This window comes from Gymnoscopelus braueri, assembly GCF_963280865.1.
Source record: "Gymnoscopelus braueri genome assembly, chromosome: 16".
Taxonomy (NCBI): Eukaryota; Metazoa; Chordata; class Actinopteri; order Myctophiformes; family Myctophidae; genus Gymnoscopelus; species Gymnoscopelus braueri.
The window spans coordinates 46059886-46082761 of NC_137616.1; the positions used below are offsets into that span (position 1 = coordinate 46059886).

Genomic DNA, 22876 nt, shown 5'->3' on the forward strand with positions numbered 1-22876 from the left:
TTTAGTTGATGTGCTTTTTCTCTCTGCAAACTTCTAAATAAAGTATTAAATCAATCAATCAAACTCAGCTTCAAATGGTGAATTGCATTGCACACAGACAGGAAACATCTGCTGAGACTGCAATCCACAATCAAAGTACACAGCATGAGAATGACAACTATAGTGACGTTAGAGCAAAATAAATGAGAATGTACAATTTTGAGGTATTTTTTAACAGTGCAATATTTGCCTCTGAGATGTAGTGGAGTAGAAGTAAAAGTAGGCTATACTATAGACAATTTGAAATACTCCAGTAAAGTAAAAAATACCTCAAATTTGAAAACTTTAGTTACTAGTTACTTTGCAGATATAAATTATTACATTATAAAAAATACATTACCAACTTTAGCCCTATTTTATACCTAGGCTATTTGAAAATAGCCGGCGTTGTGAGCTTGTAGAGCTGCTATTTTCTAACATGACTTTTACTTTTCTTACTTAAAGTACATTTTGATACCAATACTTCTGTACTTTTACTCAAGTAAATTTTGAATTCTGGACTTTCACTTGTAACAGAGTACTTCTACATTGCAGTGTTGATACTTTTGCTTAGGTAAAACATTTGAGTACTTTTTCCACCACTGGTGAGCACGCATGCACTCTCTTTGTCTCTCTCTCTCTCTCTCTCTCTCTCTCTCTCACACGCAAGACAATATTTGTCATGCAAACATGACTCAGCTTCCCATGCACAGTGAATTGCATTGCACACAGACAGACAGGCACACAGACAGATAGTGCGCATTTATAAATAGTAGCCTCGGAAACCTATGCCTTTTTTTTTGTTACAAAAGAAAAAAGGTCGGGGGGAACCATGCAGGAACGGTGGTTTAGGAATGGGAGTGAACCTTGTTATCTCCTAACCAATCAGAGTGCGATAAATCAAATGCATAAAAATAGTAATCTAATAATAAAGTAATACATTTTTTTTTGTATTTCCCTCCTACTGCAGTGGTGATTTAGAAGTAGAAGAACGTGAATGAATGTTTTCTTTTCCCCTTTTGCCCCCTCCCCCTTGAAACAAAATAATACATCTGCACACACAATGTGTTTTTCACTCTTGTTCTTCTCTCTACACTTCTGCCAGTATGTGCCTTTCAGCCTTAGCCCTGGTGTCTGCTTTCCTTGGTAAGTTTTTTTTCTTCTTCTAAAGCTGTACAATGTTCACAGCGTGTGAGAATAGTAAAGGAAGTTGTATATTGTCCTTTACTTACGCCATATTTTGCTAAGATGAGTCAATATTTAGCTTCTTTAACTTGCTTTGAAAGAAGCAAGAAGAATCAGACCTGTACTGTTTTTACTACCATTTTGTTTTGTTTTGTTTTATTTTATTTGAAATCTCACAAGACAGATTCTTTTTTAACCAAAGGGTTCCCAGATTGGACTTTTTACTAATTTAATGTTGTCTATTTCCATTTCTATCTATAAGCAACCTACAACAATCCGGTTTGTGTGTGTGTGTGTGTGTGTGTGTGTGTGTGTGTGTGTGTGTGTGTGTGTGTGTGTGTGTGTGTGTGTGTGTGTGTGTGTGTGTGTGTGTGTGTGTGTGTGTGTGTGTGTGTGTGTGTGTGTGTTACCGTCACAAAAAAGTTATGAGACATGCAGTACGTATATACTTCATCACCTCGCAACGGTATTGCGTTCCGAGAACAGCTGACATACAAGCTCACATCGATGTGTGTGTGTGTGTGTGTGTGTGTGTGTGTGTGTGTGTGTGTGTGTGTGTGTGTGTGTGTGTGTGTGTGTGTGTGTGTGTGTGTGTGTGTGTGTGTGTGTGTGTGTGTGTGTGTTTTATTGTATCAGCTATTTTGGCTGGGCCACAATGATAGCTGGCCTTTCAGGTTAATGCTCCTACTACCTATAGTAATTAATCATTAGTGGTTTTGTTTTGTTCAACTTCATTGGCATAATGAAGGTAGTGTCACATGAGGTGAAATATATTTGGCAGATGGTTATATTTGTCAAACTCCATTTGACATCTAACAACAGTTATATACCAAATAGAGGTTACAGGTATATAGGATAAAACACATGCTAAAAAGCATTCACAAAAGCTGTGTGATTTAGATCTAATCTGTAGACTTGTTCAGAGTTAATAACAAAAACATTCAGAATAATGATTATTCAAATAGTTTGTTGGAATAGCAGGCAAAGTAGATAGTTGTCAGATAGAGAATGTATGGATAGAGTTATTTTCAGGGAAACACATATAGCCCAACAGTGTTTACCTCAATGGGGTCCGACATCCCCTTATACCGACCGCTAGGTTAGTGTGAGGTTATAGGGTTAGGGTTACAGCAAAACAATGTGTGTCTGTGTATTTTTGTGGTTATTATGCCCGTTTGTGTGTGTGTATGGGTGTGGGTGTGGGTGCATACGTGCGTGTGTGCGTGTGTGTGCGTGTGTGTGTGTGTGTGTGTGTGTGTGTGTGTGTGTGTGTGTGTGTGTGTGTGTGTGAAGGGGGGTATGTCTGCAGTGTTACAAACCGCTGAAGAAGGCAATAGCGGTAACAATAGAAAGTAATTTCTGGTTTATTTTTATTTGCTCAGGTTCTATCTCCTGCACCCAGTTTGAGGCTGATCTGAACATGGGCAAAGTCACAGGGCAGGTGAGGTTGGACTCCACCTCCCAGATGGCCACTGTGAATGTGTCTGGTGCCGGAACCTGTGCGTCTCTCAATTGGTCCTTCAGCGAATTCCCAGTCATGTATGGCCATTTTGCTGAGCCTTGTTCTGAAGCTAATGTCGGATCGAGCATCTTCTCTTTCACCACTCCTTCTGCAAGTTCCACGGTCAACTTGTCCAGTCTGTTTAAGCAGAGGTCAAACTTGGAGGACCTCTCACTGACCTTGGAAACCTGTAATGGTGCCAAAGTCTGCACGGTTGTAGGTAGCGGTCGCACATTCATGACGCTCCAGGCCAGATTCACCCAGTTCGTCGCTGGTAATGTTTACATCAGGCTAAACACAGGCACAACCCATGTCAGGATCCTGGCAAATCTGGCTACGGTCGGTCAAGTCAATGCCACCCAGACTAGCATCACTCTCTTTGGCTCAGTGAGCTCTGCTGCTAATTGTGACGAGCTCCTTGAAAGCCTAAACCCCTCTGTGTTGACCCATTTTGGTGTCCTGAACGCCGGAAACCCTCTGCAACATCTGAAGTCCCGTTTAGACCTGACTACTTTCAATACCAACACTGTCTTCCTTCTCTACCAAATGGAATCAAGGTACATGTGTGCTCAGATCTATGAAGTACAGAACAAGGAGGTGAGAGCAGTGCTTGATATGAGAGGGATCAAAGGTTATTTCAGCTTCCGACAGGCTTCACCGTTCGACGTGACAGAGCTGAGCGTCAACTTGACTAACTTGCAGGGCAGAGTAGCGCGATACTATGTCAACGATTTCCCCATGCCTTCAATGGGGTCGCTGCCTCAAAACCCATGTGCAAACAACCACCTTGGCGATCGCTGGAATCCATTTGGATTAAATCAAAAGAGTCCGACATACCCCAAGGTGCCCGGGTCGACGCATGATAGGTATGAAATTGGCGACATCAGTGGTAAGCACATGTTACTGAACGGCACAAATGAGATGGACATGGTCTTTAGAGACTTCCACCTTCCGCTTTTTGGGCAGAACAGCATTGTGGGCCGATCAGTCGTGATCCACATGCCCGATGGTTCCAGGTTTGCGTGCGCCGGTATCGATTACCCTGGGGAGACAATAGTAGCAAGGGCCAAGTTTCAGAGCTCGGTGGTCGGTGACATCCAATTCACCCAGGTGAAGAACAACCCTCTGTCTGATGTGTCCGTCTTCGTGGATCTGAATTACGGCAGACCAGACGCGAATGTCACCAAAAACCACCCGTGGCATATTCACGCCTCTCCCATCAGCACAGTGAGGGATGACGATGCGGGACGCTGTGGCTCCACAAATTTTCACTGGAACGCCTTCGCCATTGACCCGGAAGACATCAGCTACGCTCTCCACTGTGGTCCCTCCAACCCGCTGAGCTGCGACGTGGGGGACTTCGCCCTGAAACACAGCACCATCAACCTGGGCACCATAATCGGCGGGGTGGAGGGAAAACACTTCTTCAGCGATAGCACTTCCTGGTTGCCCGGATCGGCCTCTATGATTGGCCGGTCGGTGAACATCCATGGGCCGTCAAATGAAAGGATAGCTTGTGCCAATCTCACTGTGGTCCGTCAGAATTCTACCAATGCAGCAGATGGACACTGGGCGTTTGCCAAGGCTGAGTTCAACGGTTCAGTGTCTGGGACGGTGAAACTGGTAAGAACAACAAACCATGAAGTCACATCTATCTTTTTTTAATTATATATATATGTTTGTTTTTTTTCATTTGTAGCCAATTATTTGTTCACCCCATTTTTCTCCCCAATTTAGTCGTTATGCCAATTGATTCCTCCCCACACACATTTTTGTCGTCACTGCTGCCGCCCCCCGGCCCGTAGGAGTGCGTGCAATGACCAATATCACCCTCCCCGCCATGGCTTCCCTCCCCTGGACGGGGGAGTTGTGTTCGCATAGACGCTCGGCTTTGTCGAGTGTCGAGCGTCACCAGAGCGGAAGTCACATCTTCATTAATTCTTCCACCATGTGGGATAGTCACAGGGTGATTATCCCTGATTTGTGGTGGACAGTAACCAAATACATTTACTTGCGTACACTGTACTTAGCAGCACTAAGTAACTTTTTTTAATAATACAATTAAATGTTATCTGTATGGTAGAGTATGTTAATGCAATATAACTTATACAATCTGTATGGTGGAGTATGTTAATGCAATATAACTTATACAATCTTTATGGTAGAGTATGTTTATACAATATACTTATACAATTGGGGTGGTTGCATATTGTCTCCCTGCTCTTCTATGAGACATTTGGATCGTGTCAAACGTCATGTCTCACCTAGACACAGGATCATCATCTGACACAAATTGTGAGCTGACGGTCAAGATTAAATGTATCCCCTGAGCAAGCAGGCAGGCTTTATTAGCTCAATTATAACAATGTCAGCACTTGAGCAGGAAATCAGGTATTTGTATTTTTGGCGTGCGTGCGTGTGCGAGAGAGAGAGAGAGAGAGAGAGAGAGAGAGAGAGAGAGAGAGAGAGAGAGAGAGAGAGAGCATGCGTGCTTGAGTTCCCGGAAGTTCTCACTGATGTTGCTATAACGTAAAATTCAGTTTGAGTTGTCGTTCTCATTTGTTTTGCTCTAACGTCACTATAGTTGTCATTCTCATGCTGTGTACTTTGATTGTGGATTGCAGTCTCAGCAGTCGTTTCCTGATGGGAGCAGGGGTGATGTCACAGTGGAAGTGGACCTTCGGTCATCAGCCAGACATGCACACAATGTAAGCACACACACAGCTGCATCGTGTTACTGTTATCAAACCACATGGAATGTTCGGAAGTAGCCTTGGGCAGTGGTTCTCAAAGTTTTTTTTATCACTTTATCCATGTTATTATGCTATGAAAAATTAAATAAATAGCAGATGTACAAGCTCACAGCGCGCCACTCCGTGCCGCCCTGTGAGCTTGTACATCTGCTATTTATTTTATCATTCTTTTACACAAATCTTCTCTTCTGGGGGTCCGTGGCACAACACAGTGTCAGATGGGGGTCCATGGCCAAATACATATCATTTTGGGGGTCCTTGACATGAACATTTTTGAGAACCACTGGCCTTTGGAACCAACGGTTCGTCATAGATGACTGACATCACAGATATGCCCAAATATGGCGGAGATATACGTATGCCTTCTACACCCACACCCACACCCACACACACACACACACACACACACACACACACACACACACACACACACACACGCACGAATGGGCTCCACAGTAAAACTCTTAACTCCGTTTCACCAGTGGTGTAAAGTAAAGTGAAGTTCCATACTTAAGTACAATGTTGAGATATTTTTACTTTACTGGAGTATTGACAGTTTTCAGTACTTTTACTTCTACTCCATCTCAGAGGCAAATATTGTACTTTTACTCCACTACAACTATTTGAAAACTTTAGTTACTAGTTACAAGTTAGATTTGGATTGTTATTATACATGTACATTAACCACTTCAGCCCCATTTAAGCTTTGGCCATTTGGAAATAGCCGATCTACAAGCTCACAATGCGTCGCGATGCGACGCATTGTGAGCTTGTAGATCAGCTTTTTTCAAAAGATTTTTATACAATTCATATGAGACCTTGTGAAATGGGACATTCCGCACAATGAGTACTTTATCCTTTTGGTACTTTAAGTACATTTTAGTGGCAATACTTTTACTCAAGTAAATGTTTTATTCCCGACCTTTACTTGTAACAGAGCATTTCTACATTGCAGTTTTGATACTTTTACTTAACTAAGAAATGTGAGTACTTTTTTGACAACATCAGATTACCTTGGTCTCCTGGTCCATCATGGAGAGTGGCATCGGCGACAGCGGCCAGTGCGACACTGTAGGAGAAGCCTTTAATCCTTTCAATATGATGTCTGCGGTAAGGACAGCTTATCCCTTCTACATCTTTATTTTCCTCTGAATTAACCAGCTCTAATACGTGTATTGTACCCAATAGAGGGCAGATCATTTGATCTGTGCTGGGGGGCGATAGAGGGCGCTATCCCCCTGGGGTCACGGAGTATTCTTTTTCTATAGAGCACCGAAGTCTGATGTAATTTACGCATCCTACCTGGGCCGCGTTTTTTTTCCCCCATTCTGAATTCCCATAGACGTGTTTAATATCGTGTCAAATAAGAACTGTGTAAAATAGTGAAAATAGTTTGACTCTCATGGATATGAAGCATCAACTGACGGTGAGAAAACGCTAATGTTACTTCCGGCGAAATTAGTAACATTTTCGCCAGAACATCAAGTATGAGTGACTGACTATCATAAACGATACAGAGCCACCTTCCTGACAATAAGAGACAGTTTGTTTATTTTTGGACCACAATTCTTATATGAGACGATTCTAAGATGACCCAATGTTATTCTCCATAGAAAAATTACTTCCGCGACCCAGGGGATGAACGAGTGACGTCAGGACTTCTGTAGGCCTACTCTATTGGAATTTCCATAGGGAAATCGTAGATCGCGTCATACAATAACTGTGTTCTAAAAATAAACGAATCATGCCGGCGATTTTACCCATGTGGATATGAGGCATCAACTGACGGTGGAAAAAAATACTAATTTATTCAAACACAGACGTTATCAAAAGTGACTCAATATCATGAACGACACAGAGTCACATACCTGACAAAATCGCCAGGCTGATTTGTTTATTTTTGGAACACAGTTCTTATGACACGATCCAAGATTTCTCTGTGGATATTTCAGTAGAAGAAAATACTTCCATGACCATGGGGTAGCGGGAGTGACGTCAGGACTCGGCACTCTATTCTGGCCTCTGTTCGAGCCCTGAAACATGACTGTCATATCATGACAGTCATGGAACCACTTGTTCCTGGTTTGAGAACATTTTATATGTACAACCGCTACATCTACAAAAACGTTCATATTTCATATATAAAGTGCTTAGCCCCAAGCCACTGATGTAACAAGTTAAAACGGCCTGGTCGAAGGACTACAGAGAGACAGAGCCTGTAGCCAGTTATTAAAGAGGAACAGGAGGAGCTAGTTCAAAGAGCAGAATATCTTCCGTATTGTTCAATTAAAATCATTTTAATCCGATCGATGGCCGTTTTCTCCAAATTGTATCCATATTCTTTCAACTACGCGCCCCTATCGGTTGGGAGGTTGCAACATTCTTTATAAAAAATGAAAATGGCCACCGATCGGATTAAAATGCTTTTTATTGAACAATACGGAAGATACGGGTACTTAGACCGGGCCGCTTTAACTTGTTACATCAGTGGCTTGGGGGTCAGCACTTTATATTTGAAATCTGAACGTTTATGTAGATGTAGCGGTTGTAAATGTAAAATATTCTCAAACCAGGTACAAGTGGTTCCATGACGCTTGTGACAGCCTCTGTTCCTGCTTTTGTTATAGTACCTTGCAATTCTACACCACAATATCGGTTGCATTTATTGTTCCGGTGACAATGTCACATAACCTCAAATGTTCATAATCCACATAAGTCATGATTGTCCATCTCTACAGCATTAGTTCTCAAAGTGGGGGTTCCAGGGGGTCCCCCAGTGAAATGCGTTAACTATGCATCAAATTCAGTTTAAACACTTGAGCCACATATACATCGGCTATTTGAAAATAGCCGATCTACAAGCGTACTCACGACGGCGTTGTGAGTACTACTCCCTACCTACTCCCTAACTATCGTCACGGTGTGAGGGAAGTGAATTCACTTTGTCCCTTCCTTCTATTCTGCTCCTAAGAGCTCCAGCTGTTCTCGTGACACCCAGATGGCATGCATGGTGGGAGACCTGACCAGCAGACAGGGCCACGTCAGCCTGACAGAGAGACAACTGTACAACGACGTGAACATCCCGCTGACTGGGGACTTCACAGGTACGACGCTGTCGGCGCTCCATGCCACGGAGGGCTAAAGCCCAATTCATGCTCTGTTGTACGACAGCGTTACAGAACGGAAATATCCGATGTGTCGCCAATGCAACACGCTGTAGGCTTATGAATTGTATATTTTTTGGCATTCAACACCATCATAATGTATGATAAAGTATATCAGGCTTAAGGGTCATTTAACATTTAAACTGGCTTCTGGGCCATGGCCAAAGTAATCTCTCATTGGACACTTATTTCAAATTTAACACGCAAAAAAGAATTATAATAATGTAGAAATTTCTCTGTGCTTTATAGTTTTCTCAAAACAACTTCAAAACAACTTGTATCCACCCCCTCCCCCCAAAAAAACTGCAGATCTTTTATCACAAAGAAAGGTTTGTTGTGATTTAATAAGTGTTGTTATGCATTTTTAGTTATACACAGGGCCGTGCTTCTGATAAATGGGGACAATGGGGACATCTTGGCGTGTGCTGATATCCTGCCAGAATCCCCTTCTGCAATACAGATTTTCCCTATGGTTGAATCCTTCAACAGGTTAGTGCAAACATCCTACTATATTAATTACGTCAAAATGGACATCAGAATGCAAGCACAACGCTGTCACAAGTATTAGTTCATAAAAGCAGCACCATACCTCACGGAAGTGTCCTTAATCCATTAAAACCTGAGACCGATTCTACAAATGTCTTCTAAATCCTAACAGTTAGTTTTTTTAGTGGTTCTCAAACCTTTTCATGTCAAGGACCCCCAAAATGTTATGTATTTGGCCACCGACCCCCATCAAGTTTTGTTCCAGGGACCCCCAGAAGCAAAGATTTGAGTTACAAATGCTTGCTTTAAAAATATGTATATTCAAAGATTTGCAAACATTTCCCACAATAATAAAAAATAATTGCAGATCTACAAGCTCATAGCGCAGTACTATTTTTACGTCAGGTACTGAAAGACGGGGTGCCGTGATTTTCAGTGATCCCCCCCCCCCCCTTAAAACATAATCATCAGGTATTATGGTTATACTAGGAGGAAGATTTTTTTCAAAAAAGTGTACAGAAAGTGTTAAAATTATGTTTTACCTCCAGTTCATTAAGTATACCTGGTTCTCACCTTAGCACCTCCACCACCATCTTAGCACCACCCACCTGTCCTGGTCCCTCCTCCTCCTCATGCCCACACCTGTTGTGTTATGATAATGTTTAAAAAAAAATTACTGTGTCATCAAAGTGCTGTTTTTCTATTGGCACGTTTGACCCTCAAGGTTTCAGCCTCCAGGAAGAAACTCAAAATAGTCAGAGAAGACATAAAACACCATTAAAACACCACCAGGGGCCTTAATGAAGTTATATCAACCTCATAGACACATGAAAAACAGAAAAAGTGCAAAACCATGGCACCACCTCTTGAAGGACACTTCCGTGACCATACTGGCATTCTTCGTATTTTTTTGTCATTTTGCATTGAAATACAAAATGGCGGGTGGTCGGGTGGTGCCCCACCACCGCAGAGGTTTGTGGGTTCGAATCCACCGTGGTTCATCTGGCTTTGTCGGACGTCTATGAGAGCACTATTGGCCCGTGTTCAGGGGAGGGAAGCCGGACGGGGAGGGTGATATTTGTCACTGCACGTACTCCCACAGGCTGGGGCGACACCTGTCAGCGGGGAGTGTTGGGCGGGAGGAGTAGGGCGAAGGCTCTATGTCCTCCTGGCAGTGGTGGAAAAAGTACTCAAATTCTTTACTTAAGTAAAAGTACCAATACTGCAATATAAGAATACTCCGTTACAAGTAAAAGTTCAGAATAAAAAAATTACTTGAGTAAAAGTACAAAAGTATTGGCATCAAAATGTACTTAAAGTATCAAAAGTAAAAGTACTAAATATTTGAAAATAGCAAATCTACAAGCTCAGGGTTGTGAGCTTGTAGATCGGCTATTTTCAAATAAAGTGGTTAATCTATGTTTTATAATGTAGTAACTTATATCTGCAAAGTAACTAGTAACTAAAGTTTTCAAATAATTGTAGTGGAGTAAAAGTGCAATATTTGCCTCTGAGATGTAGTGGAGTAGAAGTAAAAGTATTGGAAATTAGAAATACTCAAGTAAAGTACAAATACCTCAAATGTTTTACTTAAAGAGGTGGTGCCATGGTTTTGCACTTTTTCTGTTTTTCATGTGTCTATGAGGTTGATAGAACTTCATTAAGCCCCCTGGTGGTGTTTTTATGGTGTTTTATGTCTTCTCTGACTATTTTGAGTTTCTACCTGGGGGCTGAAACCTTGAGGGTCAAACGTGCCAATAGAGAAACAGCCCTTTAGTGACATAGTAAAAACATACCCTCCCCCTCATTATCATAACACAACAGGTGTGGGCATGAGGAGGAGGAACTAGGACAGGTGGGTGGTGCTAAGGTGGTGGAGGAGGTGCTAAGGTGAGAACCAGGTATACCGTATACTTAATGAACTGGAGGCGTGTCCACATAAAAACATGATTTTAACAATTTCTGTATACTTTTTTGCAAAAAATCTTCCTCCTAGAATAACCATAATACCTGATGATTATGTTTTGGGGGGGGGGGGGATCACTGAAAATCACGGCACCCTGTCTTTAAGTACAGTACTTAAGTAAATGTACTCAGTTACTTTCCACCACTGCCTCCTGGTGGGGGCTCCTCACTGGCAGGCGAGTCAGTAGGATACAACAGCAGTGTGGGGAGGACTAAATTAGTCTTGTCAGGCTGATATGGTAGACTTCAATGGTTTAGAATGTTGAAATAAAATGACTAACTGCCTTAGTTTAAGCTCAGTGATAGCGATCAACGGTCACAAGGTCATTGGTTTCTTTTTTCCAGATATGACTTCCGTTCGAGGGTTGCTCATGTCCTTGGGATGCACATATCAAGAGTCACCATCCTACCTGAGTCCCCGTATCCTGTATCCGGTGGCACGTGCCAGCAAGTGAACTATTTCATATCAGGTAGGACTGACTGCTGTTCCACATACACAACAACACAGATTTGACAAAAATCCATGTCCTTTTAGATTTTTAGGGCCCCCTAATCTAGTGGTTCTCAAACTTTTTCATGTCAAGGACCCCCAAAATGATACGTATCTGGCCGCGGACCCCCATCTCAAATATTTTGTTCCAGGGACCCCCAGAAGCAAAGATTTGAGCAACAAATGTTCGCTTAAAAATATATATATATTCAAAGGTTTGCACAAATGTTCACGATTTTTCAAAAATAGCAGATCTACAAGATCATGCTATTTTTGAATAGCCAAAGTATAAAAGGTCATAATTATTGTGATGCTATATTAACACATTTTGCTGGGTACCCCCTGGAACCCCCTCAAGTACCCCTGGGGGTCCCCGGACCCCACTTGAGAACCAATGCCCTAATCTACGCTACCTAGAACGGGTGGGCACGCAAACACACTACTCGAGTTGTAACAAGGGCACGAGTGGGACAAGAAATTACCTGTAGACATGTTATCATACATGATTTACTAACTGTCTATCACATGCAATATTTATATGATATTTATTTGCACGCGAAAAATCGAAAACTTAAAAAAAAAAAATCCAGGCAGCCATAAAGCAGGGCCGTTGAACTGAGGAGCGTATTTGAGCATTAACCTGCATACTAATAACTTATAAAAGCATCCTCCAGTGGCGCCTGGTAGTGAAGGGCCCCTGGGCACTGTTTGCCAGGTCAAAAATGAGTCAAGCCGTGGCTCCTGGCTCCAATAGTACCTATAACAGAGCCATAAGCCATGAGCCATGGATTGGCTCACACAGTATAAAATAGGCTTGATCCTTCCATGATAAAAATTATTGTATTGTCAGTTATCATGTATTATAAACTGACATGGCTTGTGAGAATATAATGTTGTGCCAAACAAGACACATGTGTGTTGAAATTCAATAGCAAAAGGTATTCCTTACAGAGAATCTCCATAGCGTGTAAATATTTACAATGTACAGATAATAAAACGAAAGGTAAAAGATACAAGCAAAATCCATGTAGGACTATCTGAAATAAAAATAGGTAAGTTTAAAAAGTACTATTTGGCATTTAACTACATAAACCCTATATACTTTGTTGAGTCCCACAGGGGTCCGTACTTGTTTTCCTCTGCACCAAATCTCTCAGACCGAAAATATCTGATCTACGAGCTTGCCTATTTCTGCCAAATGTTCGTCTATGACACGACCAAAATAGGGACACTATGGTTCATGTGGTTAAAATACTTGAGATCAAAGAAGATTTTTAATGTTTTTGTTTTCATTTTGGGCAGCTGGAGTTGAATGCTACTTCTGTTGGTGGCCATTTTGTGGTTCCACAGATAAAAAGCCCATAAAGTTTTCCCATAGAGATTTCAGAAAATATTTAACCAAGCCATCCGGACTCCTGGTGAATCATGACCATAAAACATTTGAGTGTCAATAAACATTTGAATATTTAATTATATTTCAGGAAATGAAGACCTTATATAAACCTTATATCTTCTCTTCAAAACAAAGCAATACTGCCTCATCAAAGTTGGTATTGTGACTTATATTGTCAGATACTTGCATGTGTTATTATATTATCACCACTTTACCCAAATCCAAGTCAAGTGGAGTTAGGAGGTTTTGTCCATCATTGTTAAGAACAGCTGACAATGGATCTCCAAGCTCACAATGCATCACAACGCGTGAATTAATGCTCTGATGCTTCATGACACTGCTTATATAGGCCTACAATAATAACAGGACTTTAAATATTGTATTTTCAGTAGAACTAGCGAGAGAAATGCTATATGAACTAATTTCTTGTCACATTGCTCTCCTCAAAAAACACAACATAGATTTTAGAAATAGAATTCATTGTTTTCATAACATTAGCATCAGTGCTAAGTTCGATAAACAGGTACACTGCATTGTTACTTTTAACAGACTACGGGGGGAAAAACCCTGCCTCGTTAAAGTGTGTTTATCTTCCGGACGCTCTGGAGCAGCCCTGAGCTCTGTGTGCCACGCCCAAGGGAGAGGGGGTGGAGTTAACTGCTTTGGCCGACAGGTTGACTAACGAATGGAGTTAGCTGGTTATGTCAGAAGAGCTTTTTAATACTTTTCATTGGTTCAATATTGTTTTAGCCCAGACACAGACGTAAAGAGTGTTCAATAGCGTTGATTTATGAAAAAAAGAAAGCAGAAAAATGGAGTTGTATTTTTTTTTTGCCCGACAGCGACTTCTCAGGTTTGAAAATCAAATATTTTCAAACCTGAGAAAGAAGTAAGGAAGCGGCCCAATTTCTTTACAACATGACTGCTCTGAATCTGATATAACCTGCATCGGGTTCATGCCACACTGGGCAGGCATATTCCAGTGTGGATGGAAATAACCAGCATACTGAAAGCCAACGATAACAAGTGACATGAAAAGGAAGAAACATTCAGTCCTCTTGATCTGGACACAATCACCAGGAACCAAGTGAACCGTGTGAATCATGACAAGGAAATGATATAAATAGCATGGTAATAATAATAATAATAATGTGTGTGTCAGCTGAGCATCACAGCCCTATGACTATGCATGTGGAATTCTGGCCAGTGGTGCCACCCACCGAGTGTGTTTGTCTCTCTGTATGAGCACGGCCTCAACAGCTGCAACTGATTGCAACACAAAGACAGGGCTGCCAACTTTCAGAAATATCTAGGAGTGAGACTTAAAAAAATTTGACTTTTGGAAAAAGAAAAGGGGCCTTTTTAACGCTGATTTAGAGGAATTTAACATTAAGACTGATGTCTTCACCCCCATGCCAGCTGCTCTCCCTGCCGGCCCCCTCATGCTTATATAGTGTTAATAATTGACCAGCACAAGTAGAAATGATCCACCGATACCGATGTTTTGACCGATATATTGTCAGAATCTTTTACGTTTCCAAATCAATTTGAAAACCTTGGATTTGTAATAAAGTTACAAAAGCAAGCAAATACAGGGTTTCCTGCAGGAAAAAGGTTAGGCCCGGTGCTAGGCCAGGGGAGACTCATTTTTTGCATTTATTCATTAATTCTGATGAAAAACACGACTACATTATGCTATTGTTAGTCACATTTATTCAACATTGGGTTTGGACACAGGTTTCACTTAGAGCAAAGGTATTATAATATGTTACTCTCTACCTCCCCCTACAGGCTGGTATTATAATATGTTACTCTCTACCTCCCACTACAGGCTGGTATTATACTATGTTACTCTCTACCTCCCCCTACAGGCTGGTATTATAATATGTTACTCTCTACCTCCCACTACAGGCTGGTATTATAATATGCTACTCTCTACCTCCCCCTACAGGCTGGTATAATAATATGTTACTCTCTACCTCCCCCTACAGGCTGGTATTATAATGTGACTCTTTACCTCCCCCTACAGGCTGGTAGACAGGCTGGTATTATAATGTGACTCTCTACCTCCCCTTACAGGCTGGTATTATAATGTTACTCTCTACCTCCCCTTACAGGCTGGTATTATAATGTTACTCTCTACATCCCCCTACAGGCTGGTATTATAATATTACTCTCTACCTCCCCCTACAGTCTGGTATTATAATGTGACTCTCTACCTCCCCCTACAGGCTGGTAGGGACTGTAATAAAGGCCAATCAAAAAGAAGGCCATCAAATAAAACGATGATTTTTAAGTCCACGGAAATAATGAATTTAACTTGAAGGTTAAGGATGATTTAATTTTAATATAGTACAAGAATAGTGTAACTACTGTGTCTATAAAATATAACCCATTTATTTCATAAAATTATGTATTGGGTTATAGCCTATTTGTCTCAATATTTGTCACATTCAGCCCTGGACTTCACCGACTGTAGGGGTCACATTAATCACATTAGAATCACAGATTAGAGATTTTATGTATGTTCCCCTATTTTCTGTATTTTTTACTATTTAAAATATAGTATTTCTTAATTTTTAATAATTATAGCTTGTAGATTGGCTTTTTTCACCATTTGAAATTGTTTTAAAATAAAAGGAACAGTTTTCCCAACCGACAGAGAGTCAGAGACAATATTTTGCCTATATATGGTTCTGTATTAGTGTATGAGTCAGTTTTAGCAGATTTCATTCTAATTGGCTACTGTAGACTGCCTATCAATTTCATGGGCCTGGGTAGGGCCACCTGGCCTGGCGGATATCTGCCCTGTTGCGCAGCAGCACGTCAGCAAGTGAAGGAAATGAATAAATAAATACACAATGTTTTGATGGATACATGCAAATGATTAAATCATATATATCTTCGCTGTCAGGCCGAAACCTTGTATTTCCATATTTCAACTTCATGTTTTTTCATAAATGAATGCCTTACTTCAGTGGTTCTCAAACTGGGGTCCGGGGACCCCTAGGGGTCCTTGAGGAGTTACATGACTTTAACTCTGAGAGTGTTCCATTTGTACACTCTCAGAGTTAGGATTTCTTAGTATAGATTGGGGTCCCAGAGATAGCAAAGAGGTATCAAATGGGGGTCCGTGGCCTAATGCTTATTAAACTGGGGGTCCATGAAATTAAAAAGTATGAGAACCACTGCCCTACTTCATCATACAAGAGTGTCACACTATAAGAGTAAAAATAGCCGATCTACAAACTCCCAACATGCCGAGATATGATGTGTTGTGAGCTTGTAGATCAGCTATTTTCACAAATTACAATTTCCTATAGTATTGTTTGTTGATTACTTTTCATGCAGTAATGCTAATTTATATTTCATTTCTTCCTTATTTTTTTTGTATTAAAAAGGTCTTTAAAACAATTGTCACTTAACTGTCATCTGGGGACCAACCCCCAAACAAAAAAATTACGTGGGGACCCCCCTGGGCCTTGTGGGTCCCGACACACAGGTTGAGAACCAGTGATTTGACTAACACTGCTAGTCACAGTTTGTTGTTAAACCCACCAGCAACATGTATGCTGCTCACCAGCAGCCTGTGTAACGTTTAAGTCTCATGTAGTCAGACCCACCATTTCATCAAAATAAAATGATTTGTAAAGATAATGTGTTTGTAAAAAGGAGGTGGTTAAGTTACCTACCGTTTGACCTCCCGCTTCAGAATCAGTCACAGCATTATTGAGGCGCTGACGCTGACACAGACGCGTCGGTCGGCGTTTCACGTTGTATACTTTTTTTATTTCTCCGCCAAAGTGTTGTGCTTCCTTAAATCCTTCTCCTTGGCTAGAGAGACGCTATGACCCGCCTTAAGCTGCCTCTGATTGGTTTGTATTAGTGACAGACGAGCGTCATGTGAACCATGGCTACAGTCCATCCCATCGCGCAGCGCACCTCCCCAAATCTGGAAAAGTCGTCCTAAAACACCCTCGCCCCCGGTCTAATCCGGCGGCCACGGTCCGCGAAAAAAAGGTGGCAGTGTGGCAGTCTTCCGTTTTCCACCCGGTTGCTCTTTTTTTTTTTTTTTTTTGCTGTGAGAGGGGGGAAAAAGCGTGAGAAATGGCAAGTGTGGCGTGAGGCGTGAGAAGAGGTTAAATTGCGTGACTCTCACTCTCAAAGGGTGAGAGTTGGCAGCTCTGAAAGATGCAACCATTTACACTAATTAAACAGGAGTGCAACACATGCGGCACTTAAAGACATGCACACACACACACGCAGGTTGGCTCAGCACATGTACACACACACACACACACACACACACACACACACACACACACACACACACACACACACACACCACTAAAAAGACCTATCTACAATTTGAGTAAAAGTGCTTTAAGTACCTAAAAATAACTAAAGTGACTAAAAGGGTAACTACAGTAGGTAAAAAGTAATCAAAGACAGTAAAAATACTTAAGAGTAAATACATTGAGAAAAAGTACTTACAATTAGTAAAAAATAGTTACACTAATTAAACACTACAAGGAGACAGTGCAACACATGTGCAACTTAAAGACATGCACCCACACACACAGGCTGGCTCAGCACATGTGCACGCACGCACGCACGCACACACGTGCGCACACACACACACACACACACACACACACACACACGCACACACACACACACACACACACGCACACACGCACACACACACACACACACACACACACACACACACACACACACACAAAACACACCCGCACACACCATGCTCCAGTCCAGGGCATCAAGCAGGTGAATTTGTATCCTGGTGTCAGCTTCTTCATGGTTACATGGCAGCATGGAGTGGGTGGTGTCTGTGCTGACCACTGTGATGCCAGATGTAATGAAGACCAGCTTGCCCTCTGGCCTAGCAGTTCATGAAAACTTCCCGGAGAATAAAGTAAAGAGCTCCCGTTTGTTCACAGGGTCACGCAAGAAATCAGACCAATCCTCCGGCAGCTTGTTCTTTCACGGCCACCTTCCGTCGTATCCCTTGCCTCTTCTGACTTATTTACCAGACAGAGAGGATGGATGGTTTTCATACTTAAAGAAAGTGCTCATGTCGCCCTCTCTGTGTTGCATGGCTAAATATTATCAGGAGAAGAGAGCCACCACATCATCCTTCAACATTGAGATCTGCCCTGCCTACTTGGTCTTGGGTGTTGAGCATCTGAAGAGAGGCAGTGAGTTCTATTTGATGGGCTCATGAATGGACTGTCTGCGGTCCCTGGTCAGTCTTAAGGTACTTGTTGTACTGATCTCTGTCCATTGATTCCACAGTGCAGACTGTGTTAACCAGCTAACTGGTCAATCACATTTCATGCTCGTGGGTATCGTCTAGGAACAGATTGCCCAGCCAACTGATGGTGTGTACCAGCACTAATGCTTACTCTTTGAATGTCTTTTGTGTAAACAATGCTTCTTCATGGTGTTGTTGTCTATTAGCTTTTTCTATACTCCTGCTCAAACGGTATTAGGAGTCGTTCCTTGTTCGGGCCCTGCGATCATCCACTTCTTGAATGCTGAGGGATTCTTGGTGAGCTCCACTGCACCTCCAGAACCCTTCACCAGATCACTATTCTGCTGCAGCCTTTCACAGTCTCCACGTACGCTACTCTGTCAAAGTTCTGCAGACTAGGCTGCACTAGCCTTCCTGCTTTCGTGTATAGAGGGGCGGGTTTAAAATCAGCGCGGAGAGAATGCGCCTGATCCCATTGGTTCACCGATCTGTCCGTCAGCCCCCGCCCCGTCAACACAACATTACGAGCGACGCCCACTGCACTCTGGTTGGTTGGGGAAATGAAACACTTCCTATACCGGGTACACCGACGCGCTGGTCCAGGCTTTTATTTTTTAGCAAAACTAAACAATAAAAGCCTGGAGATCGAGGCTACATGCAGACTGCTGGAGCAAACCAAGTGAAGGCAACAATTGAAAGGGGTTCAACACTTTTTTCCTGATGTAAATCATTTGAAAATAAATAGGAAATAACAAGAGTCAGATCTGTCAAGTTCAATAAAAATCATACCAATATGTTGTGCATAATCTAGCCGAGGCATACAACGTTGTGTAGGTATATTGCCAGAATGAACCAAATGTTCAAATTGTGGCAAAAATGGTCACTTGTTGATGTTCTAAATAGCTCAGGGACTCGAGCCCCCTTTCATGTCTATGTGTGCACGTGTCTGATTCATTGTGTGTTTCCTGTAGGGGATGTCAGCAAGGAAACGCTGGACTCAGTCAAAAACAGTGAAAAGATGGGTGCGTTCCAGCATTCTGAAATGTGCACAAGTGAGTATGCACTGTTTCATGAGTAACAGCCATTTGCCAAACATAAAAAGACATAAACAACGTTATTTCAGACAAAGGTCAGCACAAATTGGTACTCGGTTGTAATTTGGTCGGTACCCTTAACTCTCAACTTTGACTGCCAGAGTATTTTCATAAAGTACTCCCCCAGTGCCAGCAATTTTCGTGTTTTTTTGTTTTGTTATTTTGGTACTTAATTTCCATATAAACTGTCCAAGTTGGACTTTTGAACTCATACGATCACCCACCACTAGAGCACATAGCCATCTTCATCAGCTTGATCACTCACTGGCCCTGTTCACAGCCTGTGCAATTGTCAAATACATGAATCCGGATGTGAAGTCGTCACAGATTCTCTGATCGGCGAAAATTACGATGTGATACACGACGGCGATGACTGATCGTCACCCAGACCATAGATTATAGAAGAGAACCTGTCCGTTTGTTTGTTATACCATGTGAAAAACCGTTTGTTTACCTATTATGGACGAAAATGACCGGGGAAAAAAAATCAAAAACCGGAAACGGAATCCAGGTCATGAAACCGGATGCAGATGTGGGTGAAGTAAGTGGAACTCGAAAATAACATTGAATATTAAGCAGCATAGCGCAATCAGAGATTAAACAATGAACGCGCGTCCAGCGCGTCGAACGTGTCGACGGCCAACTGGACAAAGTAGCTATCGACGCGTTATCGCGTCAAGGCCAGTCAAATAGTATGGAGTTCAATACCCAAGCCTACACCACATGCAACACACTGTACATACACACACTCAATCTTCCATTCCAGTTATCCTGGAGTGTTTTCACCATTACTGACTCTTGTCTTCTCTTCTCGCCACAGCATGTGCGTCTCTTGCCCCCGAAGCAGTTCCAGCTCTTTGCTCTCATGCTGAAAGCCTGCAAGACCGTCGGCCTCAGCGACCTCTACTGACGCACACCAACTCCCTGGAAATGCTCACATTTGTCTCTCTGGTGCACATCCTCTGTTCTTTAACCTTTACATTGTGTTAGAAACCTGCATACGCTTTTGGTGTTAGCGGGTCAAATTTGACCCGTGATTTAACTTTCTCCCACCTCATAGCTGGTTTGTTATGCATTCATATCCATGTAAACACTTTTTAAAATATTATTTTGGGTTAGGGTTACATCTTTCAACTTATCTCGTTTTCAATTATAAAAAAAATAGAATTCACTCACAAAATTGACCCGTATACCATAGGAGGTAAAAAGTCATTTATTTTTACTGTAAACTCTATTTACTCCTAATAGCAAATGCTAATTGAGGACAAGTTTCTCTCACTCTCAAACATGTAAACATTGAATATTGACAATTTGGGGGGAATTGAGACACACTTCTCTGCCGGGTCAGATTTGACCCTTAACAGAGGTGTACTGGAGTAGAAGTATAAAGTATTAAAAATATAACTCAGGTAAATATATCAAACCACATGGCGTCAGAGACCATCAGAATTAACTAAAATGGTGGTAATTAATTTTGTTGCGTTAAAATAGCTGTTTCTGAGGATATCATGAAGCCTTGTTCCAATAAAGGAAATGTAAAGGGTACTTATTACCTATTTAAACTTGAAAACGGGTCAAAAATGACCCTAACACAATGGAAGGGTTAATCCAAGTTTACTTTAAATTAGCTTTTTACTAAATGCACTTTGATCTGTATGATCTGTATGATGATGTATTCGTGTTAGTTTCCAGTTCAACCATAGAGCCGTGATCAGTACAATTAAATTATATTTGATTTTGTCAAGATTGTCAAAAGTGTTTTTTTATTGTGCCAATTTAACATCAAGGTGCCCACTCTTCCTCAGGTCAGACTGAGATACTTCAGCCCAGATGGCATGTATATGTTGAAGCTGATGATCTTTCTGAGCAGAATGAATCTTTCAGGTTTAAAAAGAACATATCTCTGCTGTCCAGCAGGTCCAAAATGTTCATTTTTCAGGAAATGACAAAAACAAAACAAAAAGTGGAGTTAGGAGGTTTTGTCCATTATTGATAAGAACAGCTGAATGGACCTCCAAGCTCACAATGAGGTTGGAGGTCAAAAGGGGGTGGAGCCTGGAGTCAGCAAAACCAGCTAACTCCACCCCCCTTTGGTGGAGAAAGCTGGTTTAGCAGAAAGTTTGAGGATCCAATGGAGTTAGCTGGTTTTGTCAGAAGAGCCTTTTAATACTTTTCATTGGTTATAATATAAAACACAAAATAATTTGTCATTTAATGACAAGTTGCAGAGATTAAATCAAAAACGCTCATGACTGAACATAAACTATCCCAATCTTATTTTTCAAGCAGTGTGAAAGGAGTAATCCACACCAATGCTGTTTGCCATTGTTTAGGTATTGCTCTGTCTAATCCTATGTTCTTGCTGTTCTACATACACTCAAACAGTTGAATTAATTGCTTATTTCATGTCATGTCAACTTTAATCCATGAAATTGCAGCAAAGGCTGCAAAAAAAAGATGGTACAAATCATTCACATTCTATCTTTGTTACAGTGAATTTGAAAAACCACCTTCCAAGACTGTTTAGGGACAATGATAATAGGTAACTCAGCCCAGTGTTACTGGTATGGTGGTCTGACCAAAGTTGTAAAGGAGAAACGGCAGGTCTCCCAAAACAAACTTATACCACTTAGACTAGGGATAGTCTCCAGAGAACACATGGTTAACCATTCAGTGCCAGACTTATTTCTGGTTGTGTTGTCCCAGTGCCAGAGCCAAAAATGTATTGTAAAAAAAAAGGTGCTTAGGAGCCGAGATACAGCCTTTTTCAGTAAGAAGTTAAACAAGAAGTGAATGGAGCAGCACATTTTCAAATCATGATATCTTGGGTTCTGAACATTTTTTTCAAAAAAAGAAAGAAGGAAAAAATTGATTTATTTTATGACGTCGTAGACGTCACGTGGCACTGAATGAGTTAAAGAACACTGGGTTGGCTCCCCTTCGAAGCTAGGTTTGTCCAACTCCATCTCAATGTGGTCCTTAACATCTACACTCACATCGCCCCTGAGTAGAAGTGGTGATGTGCATGACGTGCATGCATAATAATACCATAATACCAGAGCCAGCGTTGCAGATCTGTGCCTGCTCAAGTGCAGAACAAATATGGATAAATGCTCTTTTAGATACAGTGGAGCAGTCAATTGGAATTTGCTACCACTGCCCATTGTTTAGGAAAAAGGTCAAATCATGGCTTCTAGATTTAGGCTGTTAAAAGTGTTATAGAGTTGTATAGATTTAGAGTGGGCTAGGGATCAATGTCTAATATATAAGCTATTTGTAGATAAAGAACTAATCATAGACAAACTATTTATATACATTGGTTAATGATTATGAAATAACGTATAATAACGTAGAACATTTAAGAATCATTTAAACATTATTTAAAACACATCAAAACATTATTTATACTGGATTTTGTTCATCATTAAATAATGTCATTTAATGTGTAGGAAATCATTTGGAAATGATTTATAAAGTGGTATATATTGAGTTTTTTTGTGGTTCATAGGGTATCTCTTAAACATGTATTAAGTCAAGATCAGGGAGCACTCC

At 41.4% G+C, this 22876-nt stretch overlaps 1 protein-coding gene across 1 annotated transcript; it reads left to right on the forward strand.

Annotated features, from left to right (window-relative positions):
• Positions 1 to 1010: 1010 nt before the first annotated feature.
• LOC308103513 (uncharacterized protein) lies at positions 1011 to 21064 on the forward strand. The gene is made up of 9 exons (XM_080453511.1): positions 1011 to 1164; positions 2586 to 4327; positions 5329 to 5412; positions 6466 to 6567; positions 8429 to 8561; positions 8990 to 9110; positions 11418 to 11542; positions 19202 to 19282; positions 20145 to 21064. Exons 1-9 carry the CDS (start codon positions 1125 to 1127, stop codon positions 20312 to 20314), a joined length of 2598 nt encoding a protein of 865 aa, XP_080309637.1. The 5' UTR covers positions 1011 to 1124; the 3' UTR covers positions 20315 to 21064.
• Positions 21065 to 22876: the final 1812 nt, after the last annotated feature.

Coding starts and splice junctions, on each gene's coding strand:
- LOC308103513 (XM_080453511.1), top strand. CDS start 1,125: ATGTGCCTTTCAGCCTTAGCCCTGGTGTCTGCTTTCCTTG. Junction 4,328..5,328: donor TGTCTGGGACGGTGAAACTG/GTAAGAACAACA, acceptor TGTGGATTGCAG/TCTCAGCAGTCGTTTCCTGA. Junction 5,413..6,465: donor CAGCCAGACATGCACACAAT/GTAAGCACACAC, acceptor TGACAACATCAG/ATTACCTTGGTCTCCTGGTC.